The sequence below is a fragment of the Prosopis cineraria genome, unplaced genomic scaffold, assembly GCF_029017545.1.
Source record: "Prosopis cineraria cultivar Desert tree isolate PC_DT_omini unplaced genomic scaffold, ASM2901754v1 PC4, whole genome shotgun sequence".
NCBI lineage: Eukaryota > Viridiplantae > Streptophyta > Magnoliopsida > Fabales > Fabaceae > Prosopis > Prosopis cineraria.
The window spans coordinates 20,812,219-20,831,081 of NW_026555335.1; the positions used below are offsets into that span (position 1 = coordinate 20,812,219).

The 18,863-nt window shown below is 32.5% G+C and overlaps 1 protein-coding gene across 35 annotated transcripts; it reads right to left on the reverse strand.

The window, feature by feature from the left end:
• Nucleotides 1-1,500: 1,500 nt before the first annotated feature.
• LOC129309088 (probable mannitol dehydrogenase) lies at nucleotides 1,501-17,227 on the reverse strand. Of its 35 annotated transcripts, none has more exons than XR_008592807.1 (7): nucleotides 16,860-17,227; nucleotides 15,575-16,736; nucleotides 14,345-15,152; nucleotides 10,355-10,463; nucleotides 10,177-10,260; nucleotides 9,762-9,841; nucleotides 1,501-1,965 (listed from the first exon to the last, which is right to left on the reverse strand). XR_008592807.1 is itself a non-coding variant. In XM_054950457.1 (4 exons), the coding sequence occupies exons 1-3, from the start codon at nucleotides 17,050-17,052 to the stop codon at nucleotides 14,388-14,390; spliced, it is 444 nt and encodes a 147-aa protein (XP_054806432.1). In that variant the 5' UTR covers nucleotides 17,053-17,227; the 3' UTR covers nucleotides 1,501-1,965; nucleotides 14,345-14,387. The 35 variants fall into 35 exon arrangements, 1 of the variants encoding a protein (XP_054806432.1); XR_008592806.1 differs by having other exon boundaries at nucleotides 14,345-14,399; nucleotides 15,005-15,152; nucleotides 15,575-17,227; XR_008592810.1 differs by having other exon boundaries at nucleotides 10,355-10,492; nucleotides 14,345-14,399; nucleotides 15,005-15,152; nucleotides 15,575-17,227.
• Nucleotides 17,228-18,863: the final 1,636 nt, after the last annotated feature.

The window sequence follows — 18,863 nt, forward strand, 5'->3', positions numbered from 1 at the left end:
GTAATTTGGTACATCATATTATGGAACTGTTACCATTGGACATCTGAGTAGCCTAGCAACTCTCTAGTACCCATTAGAGTGCGGTTAGGAGTCATCGATATCTTTATCATAAGTGTGTGAAGAGGAAAAACCATAGTTCATAGGTGAGTTAGATTACCTTTGGCTAGGTGTTTCTACCACCGCAAGTGTGTTGAGGTTAACAAGTGGTTGATCCAAGAGAGCCTATAGTTTCATGTTGAGGAACATTGGAGGTTCAATGGTTAGATGGTTATACTAGTGTGTATTTGTGGGGAATTGTTTTAAAAAGATGATATTTCTTCATACATTGATATATATATGATATTACTTTATTTTGTTACTTTGGCATGGTTATCTGTGGAAATAGGCATTAAATGAGCTATATTGGTTATTGAGATTTTAATCTCACCCATGGTTATTTACATTTTTCAGGTTCTAGTACTAGTGGGTCAAAGGGAAAGTGTACCACTTGTCCTGAGTGTTATCCAAAAATTACACAATTCAAATAAACTAAGTGTGGTTAAGGAGTTAACCCTAAAACTAACTTAGGAAACAAACCATTTAAATCATTAAGCAAATACACGATTACAAAGTAAACATTTAAAACATTTTTTAAATAAAAAAAATTTATAAGTTTTACGTATAGCGAACGAAAGCAAGTTAGGTGAAAGTAAGGTAAAAAGATACTGTCACAACAGCATTAAATTGCTGTCATGACAACCTTCATGGGCCAACTTTCGGGAGGCTTTGTTCTATCATCCAATCCCCGATTGAAGAAATTTTAAAGCTCACACATCACATTCAAATGGTACTATAAGTGTACCAAATTTTAAAAAGATCCAACGGTTAGATTAAAAATTGACATGTTAAAATTTTGGTCATTTTTGTTATCACAAAAGCTGTCATGACAACACCTCTAGACTAACTTTCGGAGTGTACTATTTTATCATTCGACTCTGATCGGAGCGATTTCAAAGCCCACATGTCAATTTTAAATAGTACTATTAGCATATCAAATTTTGGAAAGATTCAACGGACGGATTGAATTTTGCGCATGTTGCAACATCATCACTGTTGCTATCATGACAACACTTATGCTGTCATGACAACTCCTCCGGACCAAATTCCGGAGTGTGCCATTTCTTTGTTCAACATCCGATCGATTTGATTTCAAAGCCCACACAAAGCTTATAAAGGGTTTTACTTGTGACCCAAATTTTAGAGAAATCCAACGGTCGGATTAAGATTTGGACACTCGGATGCAAAAGTGCAGTTTTTTGGTAAAAACCATTTTTAAAATTGTCCAAATCTCATCCTAACGGTCACAAATCTATGGGAACACTTTGGACATGTCAAATAGGACTAAAAAAACCTGATAGAACATTTAAATGATAGAAAACCCTTTATACCAAAATTTGACCACCTGAGTGCCATTTCTCAAAATTGACCCTAAACCCCCAAAATGCACAAATCACACAAGAGTGGCCAAAAACTATTCCAAATATCATATACACATATGAATACACACGCTAAATATTTTCACTTAGCTCAGAGATCTCTGTGGGGCCCACGCACCACTCTCTCTATCCAAGGTGTATGTTTGTCCGTAGCACACCATTTGCAATGCAACCACTTTGCATTTGCTTGTGGAATCACATATATACCAAAATAAATATTTTCTTGTAGTGAAAACTTGGTCTACTAAATAAATCCATCAAAACCACACACCATAGCCAAGTTTCCTAGCCACAAGTCTACAAGCAAATAAAAATTCATACACAAGCCATACAATCTCCACATATATATAATCACATCCTACTGGCACCCTAATTCTAAATACATTACAATAGATTTTCTCAAAAGAAAGGGATTGTAGTTCTTTACAATTCACAAACAACCCCTAGCTATGTTCCTTTCCCCATCCTCTATTGGTTCCTTTGCCTGGACCTGAAAATATTGAAAAGAAAAGGGTGAGACAACCACAATCTCAGTAATAGATAAATCTACATTGATTATTACAAAGTAAGCCATAATCAAAAAAATGAATAATAAATTCAACATAGAATATAATTTAGTCATTTAAAATGCATGAATGCATGACATAGGCCGGTATGGCCTTTCATGACTAATAGAATGCCCCCTAGCACTCTTAACTCACAAGTAAACCTTATACCTACTGGTACCTCCATAGGCACAAAACATAATCTAAGGCATGATCTAATCCACCGAACCGCCTATGCCTCTTCGACGTGAATCCTAAGCAGTCAAAGTTAACTCCCTCCCAGAGCTAGCCCGACTTACTCTCCATGTGAGGGCTACCTTGGCCCAGGCACTCAACCTCACACTTCATATGTCAGATTCCCTCCCCCACTGAGAGGTGTCGAACACTCAATACACTAACCACTTTAGTGCACTAAGCCCACAATACGTAAGGCAACACTGAGTACTAGCAATGTGCCATAAAATATCAAAAGTCTACACCTTCTCATTGGTGAACTCCCACCAAGATCATGCCTTTTATTCGTATCTATCTTTCTCGAGTATTGACCACTTTAACACTCTAAGGTAGTATAACATTTATAAATCTCCTTTAAATAGTTCCTTAGCCTATTTAAGGTACCTTACTTAGTTACACTTTCTTAAGTGCAACTTCTATTTTTTATTATTACAATGCATGTAAAAAAATCTCGTTTCCATAAAAATATTGTTGTTAAACAATTAGACAACATATTTTCACTATAATCAAAGTAGTACCCCATAACCCCTTATAAAGCACATTTAATCTTTTAAAACATGTAATGTATGATAGCCAGTAATATTTATTCAAAAATAGCTAAAATAAAGTAACAAGAAATATAAATTCCCCTGTTACCTTAACCCTTTAGGACCAAAAGGGTTCCTCTTACACAAAATAGGACTTGGCTTGTTCCTTAACTTCTCAATAAGTTCCACCAATAATTTTCTACAACATATAAGTGATCCACATCACTTATCATGATAAATAGCATTAATGAAGACTATAACTCATACAACACAACTTAGATCAATGAGTCATAATCCATCCTATTGGTCTATATATTAAACCAACCATTCACATAGTATCACTTAACCACCAAAACCATTTATTAGCCATCGTTAGGATAATTTTTAATTTATATAATTATCAATTAAAAACCTTCACTTAGTGTCACCAACTTTTACCATTAGCCTTTATAATGAAAACCAAACCTTAATTTAAATCTTATTAGGCTCAAATAGTAAAATTATAACTAAATCAATAGACTTAAACCATTAAGCAGCAAAACCCAACCTCTTAAGGTTTGACTTGTGCCCAAACCACCTCTTTTCATCCAATTATCTACTCAAAATATTATATCACTATATAGAAACTCAAAACATCCTCTTTAGGATCCAAAGAAACCAAAGCTTACAAAAATAAAGTCTTTGGAATCAAAATTCAAAAATTTCCTCTTCCAAAAATTGAAGAAAATTAAGAGGGAAGGAAGCAGATTGAAGTAGAGAGTTTACCTATTGTGTAGTCGAGCTCGCAACGATTGCAAAGCCTTCTAGATCCAAGCCTAACTCCCTCTCTTTCTCCTCTCTTCTTCCTCTCTCCCGTTTGTTTCTTTCCTTTTTCTTTGTTCCATTTCATTTTTGCATTCATTTTGCACATTAAAATACTGATCTAACACTTTAGGGCAAATTACAAGAAAGGGCCCAACATTTTTTTTATAGCACAAAAGCTTGGGTTAACTTTGGTAATTTTTTCATAGTTAAAAATCCAATAAAACCAAACTTTTGCTGAGAAAAATTTAAACTCTGGACCTCTATCAAATTATTCTAAATTTTAATTTAATTATAAATATTTTATTTTATTTTTAAAATAAATTTGAGTCTTAAAATTTCAGGATGTTACAGAAAGGATATAGGCTGAGTTGATATCTCTCACCTAAATCTTTAAAAGATATGGTGTGATAGTTTGTAAATTGTTAGCCAAAAGTATGTATAAGTTGCTTTAGGACTTAAGCATCTGCATATTATGGTAAATATTGTATTTTGTGATTTTAAGCTTCGTAGCCCTTGTACATGTGTGAATAATGAAATGACTAGTTGGGCTAGTGGATGAATGTAATTGTGTGTAAATACGAGATGTGTAGAGATTATATGTGATGAATTGGCCTTGTATGGAATTAAAGAAGTGAAAATATGATTTTGGCCTAAAGTATGAAATGGGCAGTTTATAGGCCAAATATGTGTATGCGTGATATATTGTGCATGTGTATGGTCAATTAGGTGTGTATTATCCATTTGGAGTTAGTTAAGGCCTAAAAAGTGGCTAATGACAATTGGTTTCGAATTAAGACACTTAAGTAGCAACATTTTGATAGAAATTGGTCAAAATGCACTTAGGTATTCAATTTTTAATTAAAATATCAGATTGAGTTGAAACTAGTGTCATTAGTTAGATTTCATAACAAGTTTCGTGTGGGCATTTGAACCATCACAATCGGACATCGCATGTGAAAATGGTGTGCATTTGAATTTCATATGAGAAACAGCCATTTGATAGCAAATTTAGGTGTGTGCGCCACAATGCATGTACTCACAGCCTCGGCGTATGGCATAGAGTGAGTGACTATGGCCTCTGTGCCATATGCCATGGTCTATGGTGCAAAATTTCACTTTATTTTTTGTATGCACATGTTTCTTTTGATATTCAGTACCTGAATACTTGTTGCTTCCGCTGTGTATGTATTTGTGTGTTAAGGTTTTATAAACTGAATGAGTTACGAAATGATATTTTTATAAATATTTTATTGGGATCCCAATGTTTTCAGTATTTTCAACTTAAATTATTTCAAAGTGATTAGAAATTTTATAATGGAGTATATGGTAATGTCAATGAGGGCATTACATTGATGCCTGGACACATTAAGGCTAAATGCCCTCTGAAGCAAGAAAGTAAAAGCTACAAGTATGACAAAAAGAAATTCAAAGCTTATCTCTCTTCAATCTACAATCACAGTAATGAGGAGTCTATAAAAAAAGAAGAAGAAAACTTGTGTCTAATGGCCAAAAGCCATTTTGATTAGGTAAATGATTCAGATTCTGACTTTGAATTTGATTTTACATTTGAAGAACTAAAAATTACTTTTAAAGAATTGCACAATGAATCTTTTCTTCTTATGAAAAATCTTTCGCAAGTTAAAAAGGAACTTCCTATTTCTGAAAAATAAAACTTGTCTCTCAAATCTAAGAATAATACTTTGAAAAAGAATAGTACTATTTTGGAAAAGGAAACCTCATGTACTAATTGTTCTCTTTATATATCTGAAAAAGAAGATCTAAAATATACACTTGCAAAATTTATTAAGGGTAGAGATAATTTAAACAAAATTTTAAGTCAACAAAGAAGTGTTTTTGATAAAACTGGCATAGGCTGTAAACTAAATAAGAAGAAAAAAATATTACATGAACTTCTTTGTTCTTACTGCTATGAATAACTCTCCTCAATCCACTTGTTCCTACTGCAACAAGAAAGGGCACAAGACTAAGTCATGTATCCATAGGAAGGGTTGAGCAAAAATATGAAGTGGGTTCTAAAGAGGTCTACTAACCTATTAGGACCCAAATAAATTTGGATACCTAGGAAAACATGAAATTTCTGCAGGTATCAAGGAGAGCCACAAATGAAAAGTGGTATCTTTATAGTGGCTGCTCCAAGCACATGACTTGATAGCTCCATATTCTTATATATGGTGGAAAACAAAGATGGTGGAATTGTCACCTTTGAAAATAATGAAAAGGGAAGAATTCTCGATATAGGTAAAGTTGGTAGGAATGCATCTAATTCTCCTTGTATTGATAATATTTATTTAGTTGATGGTTTAGTACATAACCTTTTAAGCATAAGTCAATTATGTGACAAAGGTTATGAGGTTATTTTTAATGTTGTGTATTGCATTGTGAGAGATGAATAAATAGGAAAAACCATCCTAGAAGGAAAAAGAGTTCAGAATATATATTCAATAAATTTTTGTGATGATGACTCACTGAACACAAAATGTCTCATCTCTGTGAATGATGAGAGTTGGTTGTGGCACAAAAGATTAACCTATGTCAACATGAAGCAATTAGACTAGCTTGTAAAGAAGGTACTTGTTATTGGACTGTCAAAGAAAAAATTTAAAGCTGATAAGTAATGTGATACTTGTATGGAAGGAAAACAAACTAAGACTATATTTCAAAGAAAAAATGTAGTATCCACATCAAGGCCTCTTGAATTGCTTTATATGGATTTAATCAATCCTTCAAGGGTAACATGTCTAGGGGGTAATCTCTATAATTTTGTTATAGTCGATGATTATTCTAGGTTCATATGAATTATTTTCATGTCTTACAAGGATCAAACATTTGAATATTTTGCAGCATTTATAGCTAAAGGATAAAATGAAAAAAGTTTGAAAATTGTAAAGATAAGAAGTGACCATGGTAGAAAATTTGACAATTTTAACTTCATTGAGTTTTGTGAAAAATAAGGAATTAGTCATGAGTTTTTATCTACTAGAACACCTCAACAAAATGGAGTTGTGGAGAGGAAGAATAAAACTTTCAAACAAATGGTCAGGACCATGCTAAATGAGAAGAAACTTCTTAAATATTTATGGGCCAATGCCAAGAGTACAACATGTTACATAACCAATTGAGCACATATCTGACCTATTCTGAACAAAACTCCTTATAAGCTCTACAAATGAAGTAAGCCTAATATCTCTCATCTTCATGTATTTAGCTGTAAGTGTTTTATACTTAACAATGGTAAGGATAATCTAGATAAATTTGATTCTAAATGTGATGAAGCTGTATTTCTTGATTATTCCAATAGAAGTATTTAGAGTTTTTGACAAAAGAACTTCATGTATTGAAGAGTCAATTCATGTTAGATTTGATGAATCCTTATCAGATAAGAATAAAGAAGAAGAAACTGTGAATCTTCCTCTTGATGATCTCTCACTAACAAAAAAGGAGGAAAATCAAACCGTAATGATACCATAACTAATGATCAAAGTGGAGAAAAAAATAATGTTCTAAAAGGTTGGAAACATATTAGGTCACATCCCATTGATCAAGTCATTGGAGAAGTTGGTGATAGAGTTAAAACAAGAGGTTTACTTAGAGAGATATGCCGTTTTAGTGCATTTCTTTCTAATATTGAATCTTCTGATATTAAAGAAGCCTTAACTAATGAATATTGGCTTATAGCTACACAAGAAGAGTTAAATCAGTTTGAGAGAAGCCAAGTTTGAGATTTAGTACCAAGACCAAGTGATCATCCTATTATTGGGATGAATGGGTCTTTAGAAACAAACTTGATGAAACTCAAATTATGATAAGGAATAAAGCCAGGCTAGTAGCTAAAGGTTATAATCAAGAAGAAGGTATTGATTATTATGAAACGTTTTCTCCTGTTGCTAGACTTAAGGCTATTAGACTTTTACTTTCTTTTTCTTACATTAAAGATATTAAACTTTATCAAATGAATGTTAAAAGTCTATTCTTGAATGGACTAATTAATGAAGAAGTTTATGTAGAGAAACCTCCAGGATTTGAGGATCCATCAATGCTAAATCATGTTTACAAATTAAAGAAAGCATTATATGGACTGAAGTAAGCACCAAGAGATTGATATGACAGGTTAAGCACTATTCTATTAGATAATAACTTCAAAAGAGGAATGGTGAATAAAACATTGTTTTAGCAAACCGAAGGTAGTGATATCCTTGTAGTTCAAATTTATATTAATGATATTATCTTTAGAGCTACTAATGAGGTTCTTTGTGAGAAATTTGCTAAGATTATGTAAGAAGAATTTGAGATGTCTATGATAGGAGAGCTAAACTTCTTTTTCAAATTGCAAATCAAGCAACTGAGGGATGAGATCTTCATAAGCCAAACCAAGTATACACAAGAATTGCTAAAAAAGTTTGGATTTGAAAATTCAAATCTAAGCAACATACCTATGAATGCATCAATCAAAATGGATAAGGGTTAAAAAGGAAAAAGGAGGATCAATCAAAATTTAGGAAAATGATTAGATCGCTACTCTACTTGACTGCTAGCAGACCTAATATCATGTTTATTTTTTGTATATGTGTAAGATTTGAAGCTGATCTAAAGGAATCACTTTTAAGGGCTGTGAAAAAAATCTTCAAGTATTTGAATGGAACTACACAACTAAGACTATGCTTTTTAGAAGGAGGAAAGCCTAAATTGATTACGTATTCAAATGCTGATCATGAAGAGTATAAGACAAATAGAAAGAGCATTGGTAGAACTTGTCTATTCTTTGGTGGCTCATTAATATTATGGTTCAACAAGAAACAAAATAGTGTTTCCTTATCATCATGTGAAGCTGAATACTTTACGGCTGGAAGCTGTTGTGCACAGATTTTATGGTTAAAACAACAATTGGAAGATTTGGGAGTTGACCTCAAGGAAATTCCAATTAGATGTGACAATACCAACACTATCAACTTAGCTACGAATCCTCTCTAACACTCAAGAACTAAGCATATTAACATTAGACATCATTTCTTAAGAGATTATGTACAAAAGAAGGACATCATATTGGAATTTGTGCCTACCACCAAGCAACTAGAAAATATTTTCACCAAACATTTGGATAAAGAACAATTCACATTCATCAGAAGGGAATTGAGAATGGTAAATCCCAATAAGTTGTAAGTTTCTTAAATTTAAATAGATTACACTTTGAATCTTTTACTAACTTGAGCTTTAGAGTTGTCTTAAGTTGCTCTTGCGAGAACATCTATGAATCCTAATTTTATTAGAATAAAATAAGGCAAATCTTAAAGAAAGAAGTCAGAAGATTAGGTATAATACGTTTAAAAGATTGGTTATTACTGTTAGAAAATAGTTCTTGTAAGTTTAATTGCCATATCTTATGTGAACTTGCTTGATTCTATGTCTCTATCTATTTGGCTATATTTTCATGCGTGAAATAGGTATGCACACTCGTGTGAAATGGCATTTAGGATGTCTTTACTTCTGAATTGGGCTAATTTAAGAATGAAGACATTAGTCTTGCTTGCGTGAAATAACACTTAGTGAATCCTTCTTTTTAAGATGTGTTAAATCACACATGAGAGAGGAAGGCTCACTTGCATGAAATGCCATCCTGAGAGCATGGTGTTCAATTGTGGCCATTTCACATGTGAAAGTAATTTGTGATCACATGTGACTTTACTTGTATTTATTGTGCATTATTTGAACATTATACTTACTACCAGATCACATGTAAAACTTCTTTGTCACAGATGAGATTTAGCACCTAGTTAGTTAAAAGTGTAAAATCACGCACGAAACCAATTTTGTTTCATGCGTGATCCTATATTACCTATATATAGATTCCTCATCTACCTTCATTTTCACACATGAACCAAAGTTACTTTTTCTAGTTGTTACTTAATCCTTCCTTCTTAAGTGCCTTCCTAATTCTTCTCTGGCCGTTTTGACATTCGAATTTCTTTGCCCATCTCTTCTAACCTGCTTCTCACATCTCACTTTAGTCTAAAATCATCTCTTCCTTCAACCTAAATTCTTGTATTCTCTAAACTTATCTATGATGGTAACAATAAAAGAGACTGGAAAGAGAACCAGTGAAGAGGTTATGAAGAAGAGAAAATTCACAAAAGCTCTAATTAGAGAAGGCAAAAAATCACCTTCTTGATCATTAAAGAGGCTTAGAACTCCAAGAAAATCCAAAGAGCTTGCTTGTACATAAGAGCCTGCTATAACTAATCTACAAGAAGAATTTCAAACCAGAATTAGCATATACTTATCCAATGATGGTAGTGATGCGCTTCTAAGTGAAGTTTCAAAGGAAATATTAGAGATGGAAAGCTTTTGAGCTCCGAGCATCAATCTAGATTTAATCAGTATTTTTACTTTTCCTCGACTGTGATGGTCACGAGTCATTACACCAAATATGATTCTTTTATCAAAGCTCATAACTTTGATATAGATGAATATTTGAGAGATTACAAAGGCCTGTTAGAGCTTAATCTCTCATGCTCAATTGAAGTATTGAAGGCCTTCTGTGCTAGCTTTAGATGGGATAAGCAAAAGAAGACTTACAAGACCAATGTCTGAGGATGTCTAATGTACTTCACTCCAAAGAGCTTAGGACATATTCTTGGTCTTGAATCAAAGGGTCTGGAGCTTCAAGAGTTCAAATGTGATAATCAAAGAAATGTTCCTAGACAATACAGGAACAAAGAGAAATACAAAGCAATTATGATGACAGAAGACGTACTTGAGGAGGCTTTGAAGCCTGGTTTCATCTTTAGATCCACTTCATTCCCTTTCAAGCATTGAATGCTAGCATACATTTTGGCAAGGTTCTTTCTTAACAAGAGGACAACCTTCATGTAATATCTTGAATTTCTTAATCCTAAGTAAAGGTTAATCGAGGGTGAAGTGAAAATTAAAGTGAGATTAGAGATTTGGATGATTAATTGGTATTTTAACTTGTTTGTGTGTTGTATGAATAGATATGGGTGATAGAAGTACATTTCAAGTCAAAGAAAGTGTGCATGGTGAGAATAGATCTCAGAATTTACCTTCATAAGTCATGAAATTTTAAAAATTTTAGAGGAAAAAAATTGAGAAACACACGAGATAGAGAGAGGAGAAGGGCTGAAGAACTAAGTTAAGTCATTTTAAAGCAATAGAAGGTGTTTCGGATTAGTAACTTGTCAGGTAAGCTATGTATAACTCTTACCTTCCATTCTACACAAATTTCTCTGAAAATGAGTTATAAAAAAATTGAATTGGTGGAATTTGAAGGGTTTGATTCTTGCTCAATAGTAAAATTAAATGTTCTCGAAAGTTAAATTAGAGCTTTGTGACTGGTTTAGAGCTGAACGGCAGATCTTTGAACCTATAAGCTCAATTTTAGCCTTTAGAGAGAGAAAATTAAGGCAAAAATATTTCTTGAGTGAAATAAGACTAGTTATGGTGATGTAAAGTAGTAATTGAGTAGCTATAAATTTAGAATGGATAAATGAAAAATATTTTATGGATGAATATAGCCTTAAGTGGTAAAAATGAGCTTTTGGTCAAAATGGACGAAATGATTAAAATGTGCCAAATGTGATCAGATTGGCATATTGGACACGTGAGTAGAGAAAGGAAGCTTGAGATAAGCTTGTGTGATAGTTGAAATCCATGAGTAACCTTTCTAGTGACAAAAGGGTTGAGGTAACCAAATAACATCCTTTGTTTGACTGTTTATTGTAATTATATGTTAGTATGCTATGTAACGCATGAGCATTGAGTAATTGTTATGTGTGAAAATACTTTTAGTTTAAATGAGCATTGAAACTTGTGTTTTGAAATGAAAAATATTATTTGTATGTAATGTGCAAGAAAGTGTGATATGGTAAATGGGAACCTTAAATGGTTCAAGAAAGCATAACCATAGGGGTGGGAGTTCACCTGAGTATAGAAAATGATAAAGACCATATGGTAAGGTTTCTTTAGTACCTTGTTAGGGTGCGGTGTTGGAAACAATTCTCCTTAGTGCCTTGAAAGGTGCGGTGTTAGAAAAGATCTCCTTAGGGCCTACTAAGATACAGTGTTGGAGATTCCTTAATATCCTTGTGATACAGTGTTGGAGTCAATGACGCTCCATTGTGTGTATTGAGAGAAACCATAGTCTGTATTATGCGTTAGAATATCTTTGGCCGGGTGATTCACTACAGGTGAGCTTAAGACTAATGAGAGTGTATATTAGTTTGAGATGAGTCTATAGTTTTATGTCGGGGTGATTTAGAGATTTGGTTGGTAGAGATCATGCTAGTATATTATGCGATATGATAAAATATCTTGAGATAGCATGGAATCCTTTAGGATTGACAAAAAGTTGAAAATGAAATGAGATACATGATGTAAATACTATTTTATGAGATTTTAATGATATACTATGTTTATTTTCATATTATTGCATGTGATTGTCAATAGGAGTGAGTTATTCTGTTACTGAGATTTTTATCTCACCCCCATGGTTACATGTTTATAGGATAGGGAAGTGATCAGGCTAAGGGAAGAGAGTCTGGACTAGCTTGAGTTGAGAAGCTGTGTACTCTGAGGTTGTGTAATGAACAGAATTGAGACCATATATGTATAAGTGTATATGAGTTGCCATAGGGTTGCATGCATGTATTGAATTGAGTTTTTTTGTAAAATCAAGCCCGATTATGTGTATATGTGTTGTTTGAGACAAACAGGCTATGATTTGAATATGGTTGTGTTGAAATGGTTATTTGTGTTGGTGAATCTTAAGCTAAAGAACAAATTATAATGAAATGAGTAATTTGAAGGTTAAGATTGTATGGTGAATATGATTGTATATGTATGTGTTGAGAAATAGCCAAGTGGGTTAAATTATGCTAAGAAATGGCAAAGTATGTTAAGTTAGTGAATTGTGAAAATTGACCGTAGAGAGGACAATTTTTGATATATGAATATGATTTTAAATAATTATGGTTAATCAGGTGTATTAGATCCTTTTGGACTTAATTTAAGGTCTAGTATGATCTACTGACAGTAAGGGATCAACTTGAGCGCTTGGGTGTGCAAAATTTTCAAAAAAAGTGACTTTTTATACGCAGATATTCAAATTTTGATCAGACCATTAGATCATGTCCAACCCTATCTCATTAGCTAGTATACGAGCTAAACTTCGTGTGGGCGCTTGAATCACTCTAATTAGATGTCGTATGAGAAATTGGTGCATGCCTAAAGTTCGTCATTTTTGCTGTCAAAATGACAGTAGAAATCTATACGGGCATGCCGCGGCGCATGGTGATACATGTCGCAGCGCACGACATGAGCAGGGCAAGCATGTGGCTTTATGCCACATGTCGCAATGTACTAACCGCCCGTCGTGATGCACGAACTAAAATTTAGTTTTATTTTGTGATAAAATGCATGCAATTAGAATAGGAATGCTAACGGGTCATGTCCACTATGTAATTGATGTATATGATTTACTTCCGCTATGTTTTTCTCTGATTGTGATGTGAACTGATCAATTTTATAAAATAAGTTTTTAGCTGAAGCTTTTGAAACAAAAATTAGTTATCATGATTGATATGGGGTAATGGTAACACCGTAATCTTCTCTTATATTGAGTGGATATATGAGAAAAGGTTACACGTCAACACTTAAATTAAGTTCAAGACTGAGTTCCTCACTAGAATGATCCAAAAGAAAACGATCAATATGTGTCACTACATATTGACAAAAATGCTGCATGTTTCGAAAGTAGGCACCAAGAGGAAGAAGGAATAGAAGAAAGATGAAATCTTTACTTTGCATCAATCATATCACCTATTTTAAAGAGATTTCGAGTCAAATACACTGAAGGAGTAATACTGGAGCTAGAATAATTTCAGGACACTGCTCTCTATAAAATGAAGTTCAAGCTAGAAGGGAACACTTTTGTTCCAAAGGAGGAAGAAGTACTCGCTAGTCTTATTACAGCTAGGAAGAAAAAGCACTAGTGTAAAAGGAGTTTTTCGCCACAGTTAAAAAGCATTTTCGTGATAAAAAATAATGTGGTAGAAGCAAGTATGGTAGTAAATGACACTTTTCACCATAGTTCTGCAAACTTGGGGAAAAAAATAACATTAACTACCACAGGTCTAGCTCAAACTTATTGCCGTAAATGGTTTGCATCACCATTTATGGCCACAGTTATTAACTATAACTGTGGCCATAAATGACATTTTTGGCCATGGTTATAATAAATAATTGTGGTTGTAAATACTTTGTTTTCCTTTCTTTCCAAAAAAGTACTTGTAATTAGATACATCTCTTACTAATTACAAAACCTATATAAATGCATAAAAACAACTCCAAAGACTAAGACAAATATATCCAATATAAACATATCAACAAAATATATGCATTTCTAATACAAATATCTATAAACTAGTTACTCTAATCTTGTTAACTCTGGGAAGAAAATGGACCAAATGTTATGTATATGTCTCATATCTTGCTTAGAATATAGCTCTAAACTTATGAAATACTGCAAATTCAATAACAATATATATATATATATATGAATAACAATTCAAGTATAAGGCGAGCTTCAAAATATAAGCATTAAAAATATATTATTACCTCATTAAATGACTGGATAATAGCATATTATTAAGAAAATAAAAATAATTCAATGCATAAAACCAATAATACAATCTTTTTTCTAATTAGGAAATGAATTTAAAATACTTACTTGAATATGCACCCACTTGATTTCATTTTTCTTCTTGTCAACTTTATTTGGTAACCTTCAATAATGAAATAAAGATCTATTTATCAAATACGCATAGTTAAAAAAATATTAAACATATGCTAATAATATCACAAAAAGAAGTTAGTCAAAAAAGTCCCTAGTGCATATTAAATAAAACACAACATGCAATAACCACTAAATCCAGCTCTACTTAATTGGAAGGGAGGAGAAGCACATTTTGAACATTCTATTTAGCTAAAAATATGGTAATGCTTTGAATAGAAGCAAGAGGAGAATAACATGGATTGAACCAATGGAATAAGCCAATAATAGTGCTAGTATCAATATCGTTCCATGCATAATGAGAATCTTTGGAATAGTGAAAAGATATCACCCTTATTGTGGAAAGAGATATTTCATCATTAAGTATATAATCATAGCTAGCAGTTTTCAGCATTAATAAAAATTACCCCTATATATATATATATATCTTGTAATTTGAAAATAAACCAAACTACCCGAAACCTTGAGAACCATAAAACCAAATATCCAAATCAGCACTCCCCTTTGGAGGACCAATTCGTTTTAAATCCCAAAGAGTCGCAACTCTGTTATGCACTCCCCTTTTCAACAACTCTATTATGCACAGCACCAGTGGACCTTTTCTTCTTTATTTTCTTAATCTCCAGCCCTTCATCTCCAGCAAGTAATCCGCAAGTCTTCTCTTCAGTGTTCGAACAGAACTCTCATGCTTTTTTTTTTTTTTTTTATTCTTTTGCCTTATGGCGGCTACAGAACTTCTTTCCATCTGGATGAAAAAGAGTGAACAAAAAGCAAAGTAAGAATGAAATTAGATACACATAGTCACATAGATCATTAAACTTTATGTTTCCAGAAGTGAAGAAGGGGGAAAGGGAAAACTAAGGATCAAAGTTATACTAACGAACTTTACAATATGTAACTAGCATTATTAATGCTTGTAGACTAATATAAATTAAAGTCCCACTCATTTCATTCAATTCACCTCAAACTCAAGAAACTTAATTACTTTTTCCACAATGAAAAGTAGATAAATTCTTATTTTTGTCAACCAATGTGCATCAAGGCATTTCCCGTTCACAAGAGTGCCACTATATTCTTAATAACAAGCAGATTGTAAAAAGGCCTGAAGCCTTTAACAATGCAAGGAACAAAATTATGTGCTAAAAAAGTTTGATATAAGAATCTTACTTGATACAGACGAAGGCGAGACCAAGATTGGAGCATCGTCAGGGGTTTTGTAAACCTGGCTGCCCAACTTTGCTAAGTTTACCCTGCCTCCCCTCTCATGTGACAAACTAATGTCAAGACTCGTAATAAAATAAATTGAATCAAAAGTACATGAAAGCAAACTACAAACGTAGCATAAACTTCCAACACCAAAGGGCAGGATTTTGAAAAGAATTTTAATGTTCATCAGGGTAGTTTAAAATGTTATTATAAAAAAACGCATGCCCAAAATACACAAAAAAAAAATGTTTGCAGCAAGAAAGGATCACAAAGAATGGGTCCCAAAGGTGCTAAGCAAAAAGAACCCAAGAAAAAAGGAATTCAAGATAAAAAAAACTCATTAATATTTATCATATATTTCCTGCATCATGATGATGCTGTCCCCATGAATCTTCCTGATTATATAAAAATCATTCATTTCACACTGGACCCAGCCATTTTTTAGTATTATTGCCATTTAGTATAGAAAGCAGAAATTTCATTTCTCAAGAATATATATGTTAGAGGATGTTGATGGATAATCACAAATATATATACCTTGCCTTTTTGGAGGCATATAGGAAACTAAAATTCTTTTGATCCACACAAGGCTTTTGGATCTATGAGTTTTGGTGTAAACTCTAAAAGAATGATCCTCTTAAATACCTCATAGAGGGACAATGAGGATTTTGCTTAGCTATGTTGACCTAGTATATTTCTTATTTCCAAGTGTAATTGGAACTACTAAAGGAAAACACTGAGCAGAGGTGCCATACCTGGTTAGGTTATTCCCAGAACTAAACAATAAGCTGTTCAGCTTACTAAAACTTCCAATGAACTAAACAATAAGTGTATATGTGTATGTATATATAACATATATAAATATATATAAGAGCAACAGTACTTGTGACGAAAATTAACTACCTGCATCTGGTCATGATCCCGACTAATAATAAAGGAATCAGCTCCTAGATGTTCAACGGCTTCCTTCTTGTTAGGAGAAGTACTTATGACACTAACCTTTGCTCCAAAACCTTTGGCTATCTTGAATGCCATACGGCTGAGGCCACCGAGACTGACCACACCCACATGAAGGCTAGGCTTGTCGAGACCAAAATATCTGAAAGGGCTGTCCACTGTGATCCTAGCGTAAAGCAGAGGAGCTGCAACATCGAGAGGTAATGCTTTTGGAGAAAGTATAATCTAACTAAACACTTGTTCATCAAGGGCATGGTGCGGCAAAGGGAAAAAGTAGAAATGGGCTTACTGAAAAGAGAGGGAACAAAAAAGACTAGGAATGGTAAGGAAGTAGCGGGTGCAAATGCAACTGCAATGCTATGGCAGCAGATAGAATTGGCAGAGGAGGATCTTGTGCAATAGCAAGAAGGCGAAGGGGAATGAGAGGTCAGAATGAGGTGTGAGGTAAAAGGTAGGACATCGGTAAAGCGCCAAAAACCCATCAATATGGAGCTAACAGAGACGAGCTGAGGTGAGGAGCTAACAGAGATGTGGGGTGGAGTTGAGGAGGCAGTCGGGACTAAAGAGCTAAGGGCGAGACCTGTGGGAGAATTATAAGGCGACACACAAAAGCTGGAGGCAATTGTGGTATTGGGACTAGGTGAACGGCTAAGGGACTTTTTGGCGAAAGGCGCCCATTAAACCTGTCGCCATAGATTATCCGAAGGTCACTTTTTAAAAAACATTAAAAATGAACTTGGGGTGGGCCGTAAGGCCTATGGCAACAGTCTCATTGAGACCTGTCGCCATTTGTCTTTTTTTTTTTATAATTATTTCAATAAATATTAATTAATAATTATTGTAATTAATTATTGGTTAATTTAAATTATTAATTAATAATTAAAATATATTAAATTCTCCTAATTAGTTTATAATTTAATTTTTAATTTTTTAATTAAATGTCATTTAATTAATTTCATATCCTAATTTATAATTTTAATTAATTAAATTAATTAATTTTATTAATAACTTCATTTTTAAAAAAATTTAATTTAATGATATTTAATGTGTCTGAATTTAGAAAATTTAAGCTTAATTAAATTACTTAATTAACTAAAATTATATATTACTAAATAAATTTTATTAATTGATTAATTAATTGTCATAGACACATATAATTTAAATTAAATTAAGTAATTAAATAATTAATTTTATTATTAAATTAAGTAATTAACTAATTCTAAATGCACATAAAAGTAGACCTATGGCAACAGGTCTCCATAACACCTTTTGCTATAGGTCATCTATGGCGACAGTTTAATTTAAACCTATCGCCAAAGGTCCATTTAAAAATAAATTAAAAAAAAGTTGAAAAAGACATATGATTATATGTCTTTTTGTAAAAAAAAAAATTATTACATTAATTATTAATTGATAATTATTTTTAATTATTAATTAATAATTTGAATAATTTAAATTCTCCTAATTAGTTCATAATTCAATTTTACTAATTAATTCAATTTTTTTGATTAAATGTCATTTAATTAGTTTTAGATTTTAATAAGTGATTTTAAATAGTCAAGTTAATTTAATTTATTAATAAATTAACTTTTGAATTAATTTAATTTTTTTATTAAATGATATTTAATGTCTTTAAATTCAAAAAAATGAAGTTTCATTAAATTACTTAATTAATTAAACTTGTATAATTAAATTAATTTTAATAATTTATTAATTAAGTGTCTAACACACATTTAATATATACTAAATTAAATAATTAATTTATTTTTATGGTGATAGTTATTATTTATGATTGTGGCAATTAAATCTATGTTTTTCTATTTATTTACAAGTTTACCATTATATCATTTATTAGCACAATTATTTTGAAAGTTGTGGCAAAAAATATGTCGTTAAAATCTTATTTTGTACTAGTGAAGAAGTTACACAAGAAAGTTGCTGTTGGAACATTAGAGGCTGCTAAAGCTTCTTCTTCTCAACTTCCTCTTCAGATGCCCACTCCACTTGACATGTCTAATGCTTTCCCATATAAAATCCTAATAAAATTGAAGGAAAGCTTGACCAGGTAGTGGTGCATATCAAAAACAACATCAAAGGACTTGGTAACATGATATTATACTTAAATGGCAAGTTGGATAGAATCATGAATCACCTTAGGATCTCTAAGACATAAGGAGGAATTGTCAGACAAGAAGATGAGGCTAGTCCTTCAAGATTTAGAGAGGGTTTGGTACATACAGTAGATTCTTCCTTAACCTCCAAAACACACTCTGATCCACCCCATTCACCATTC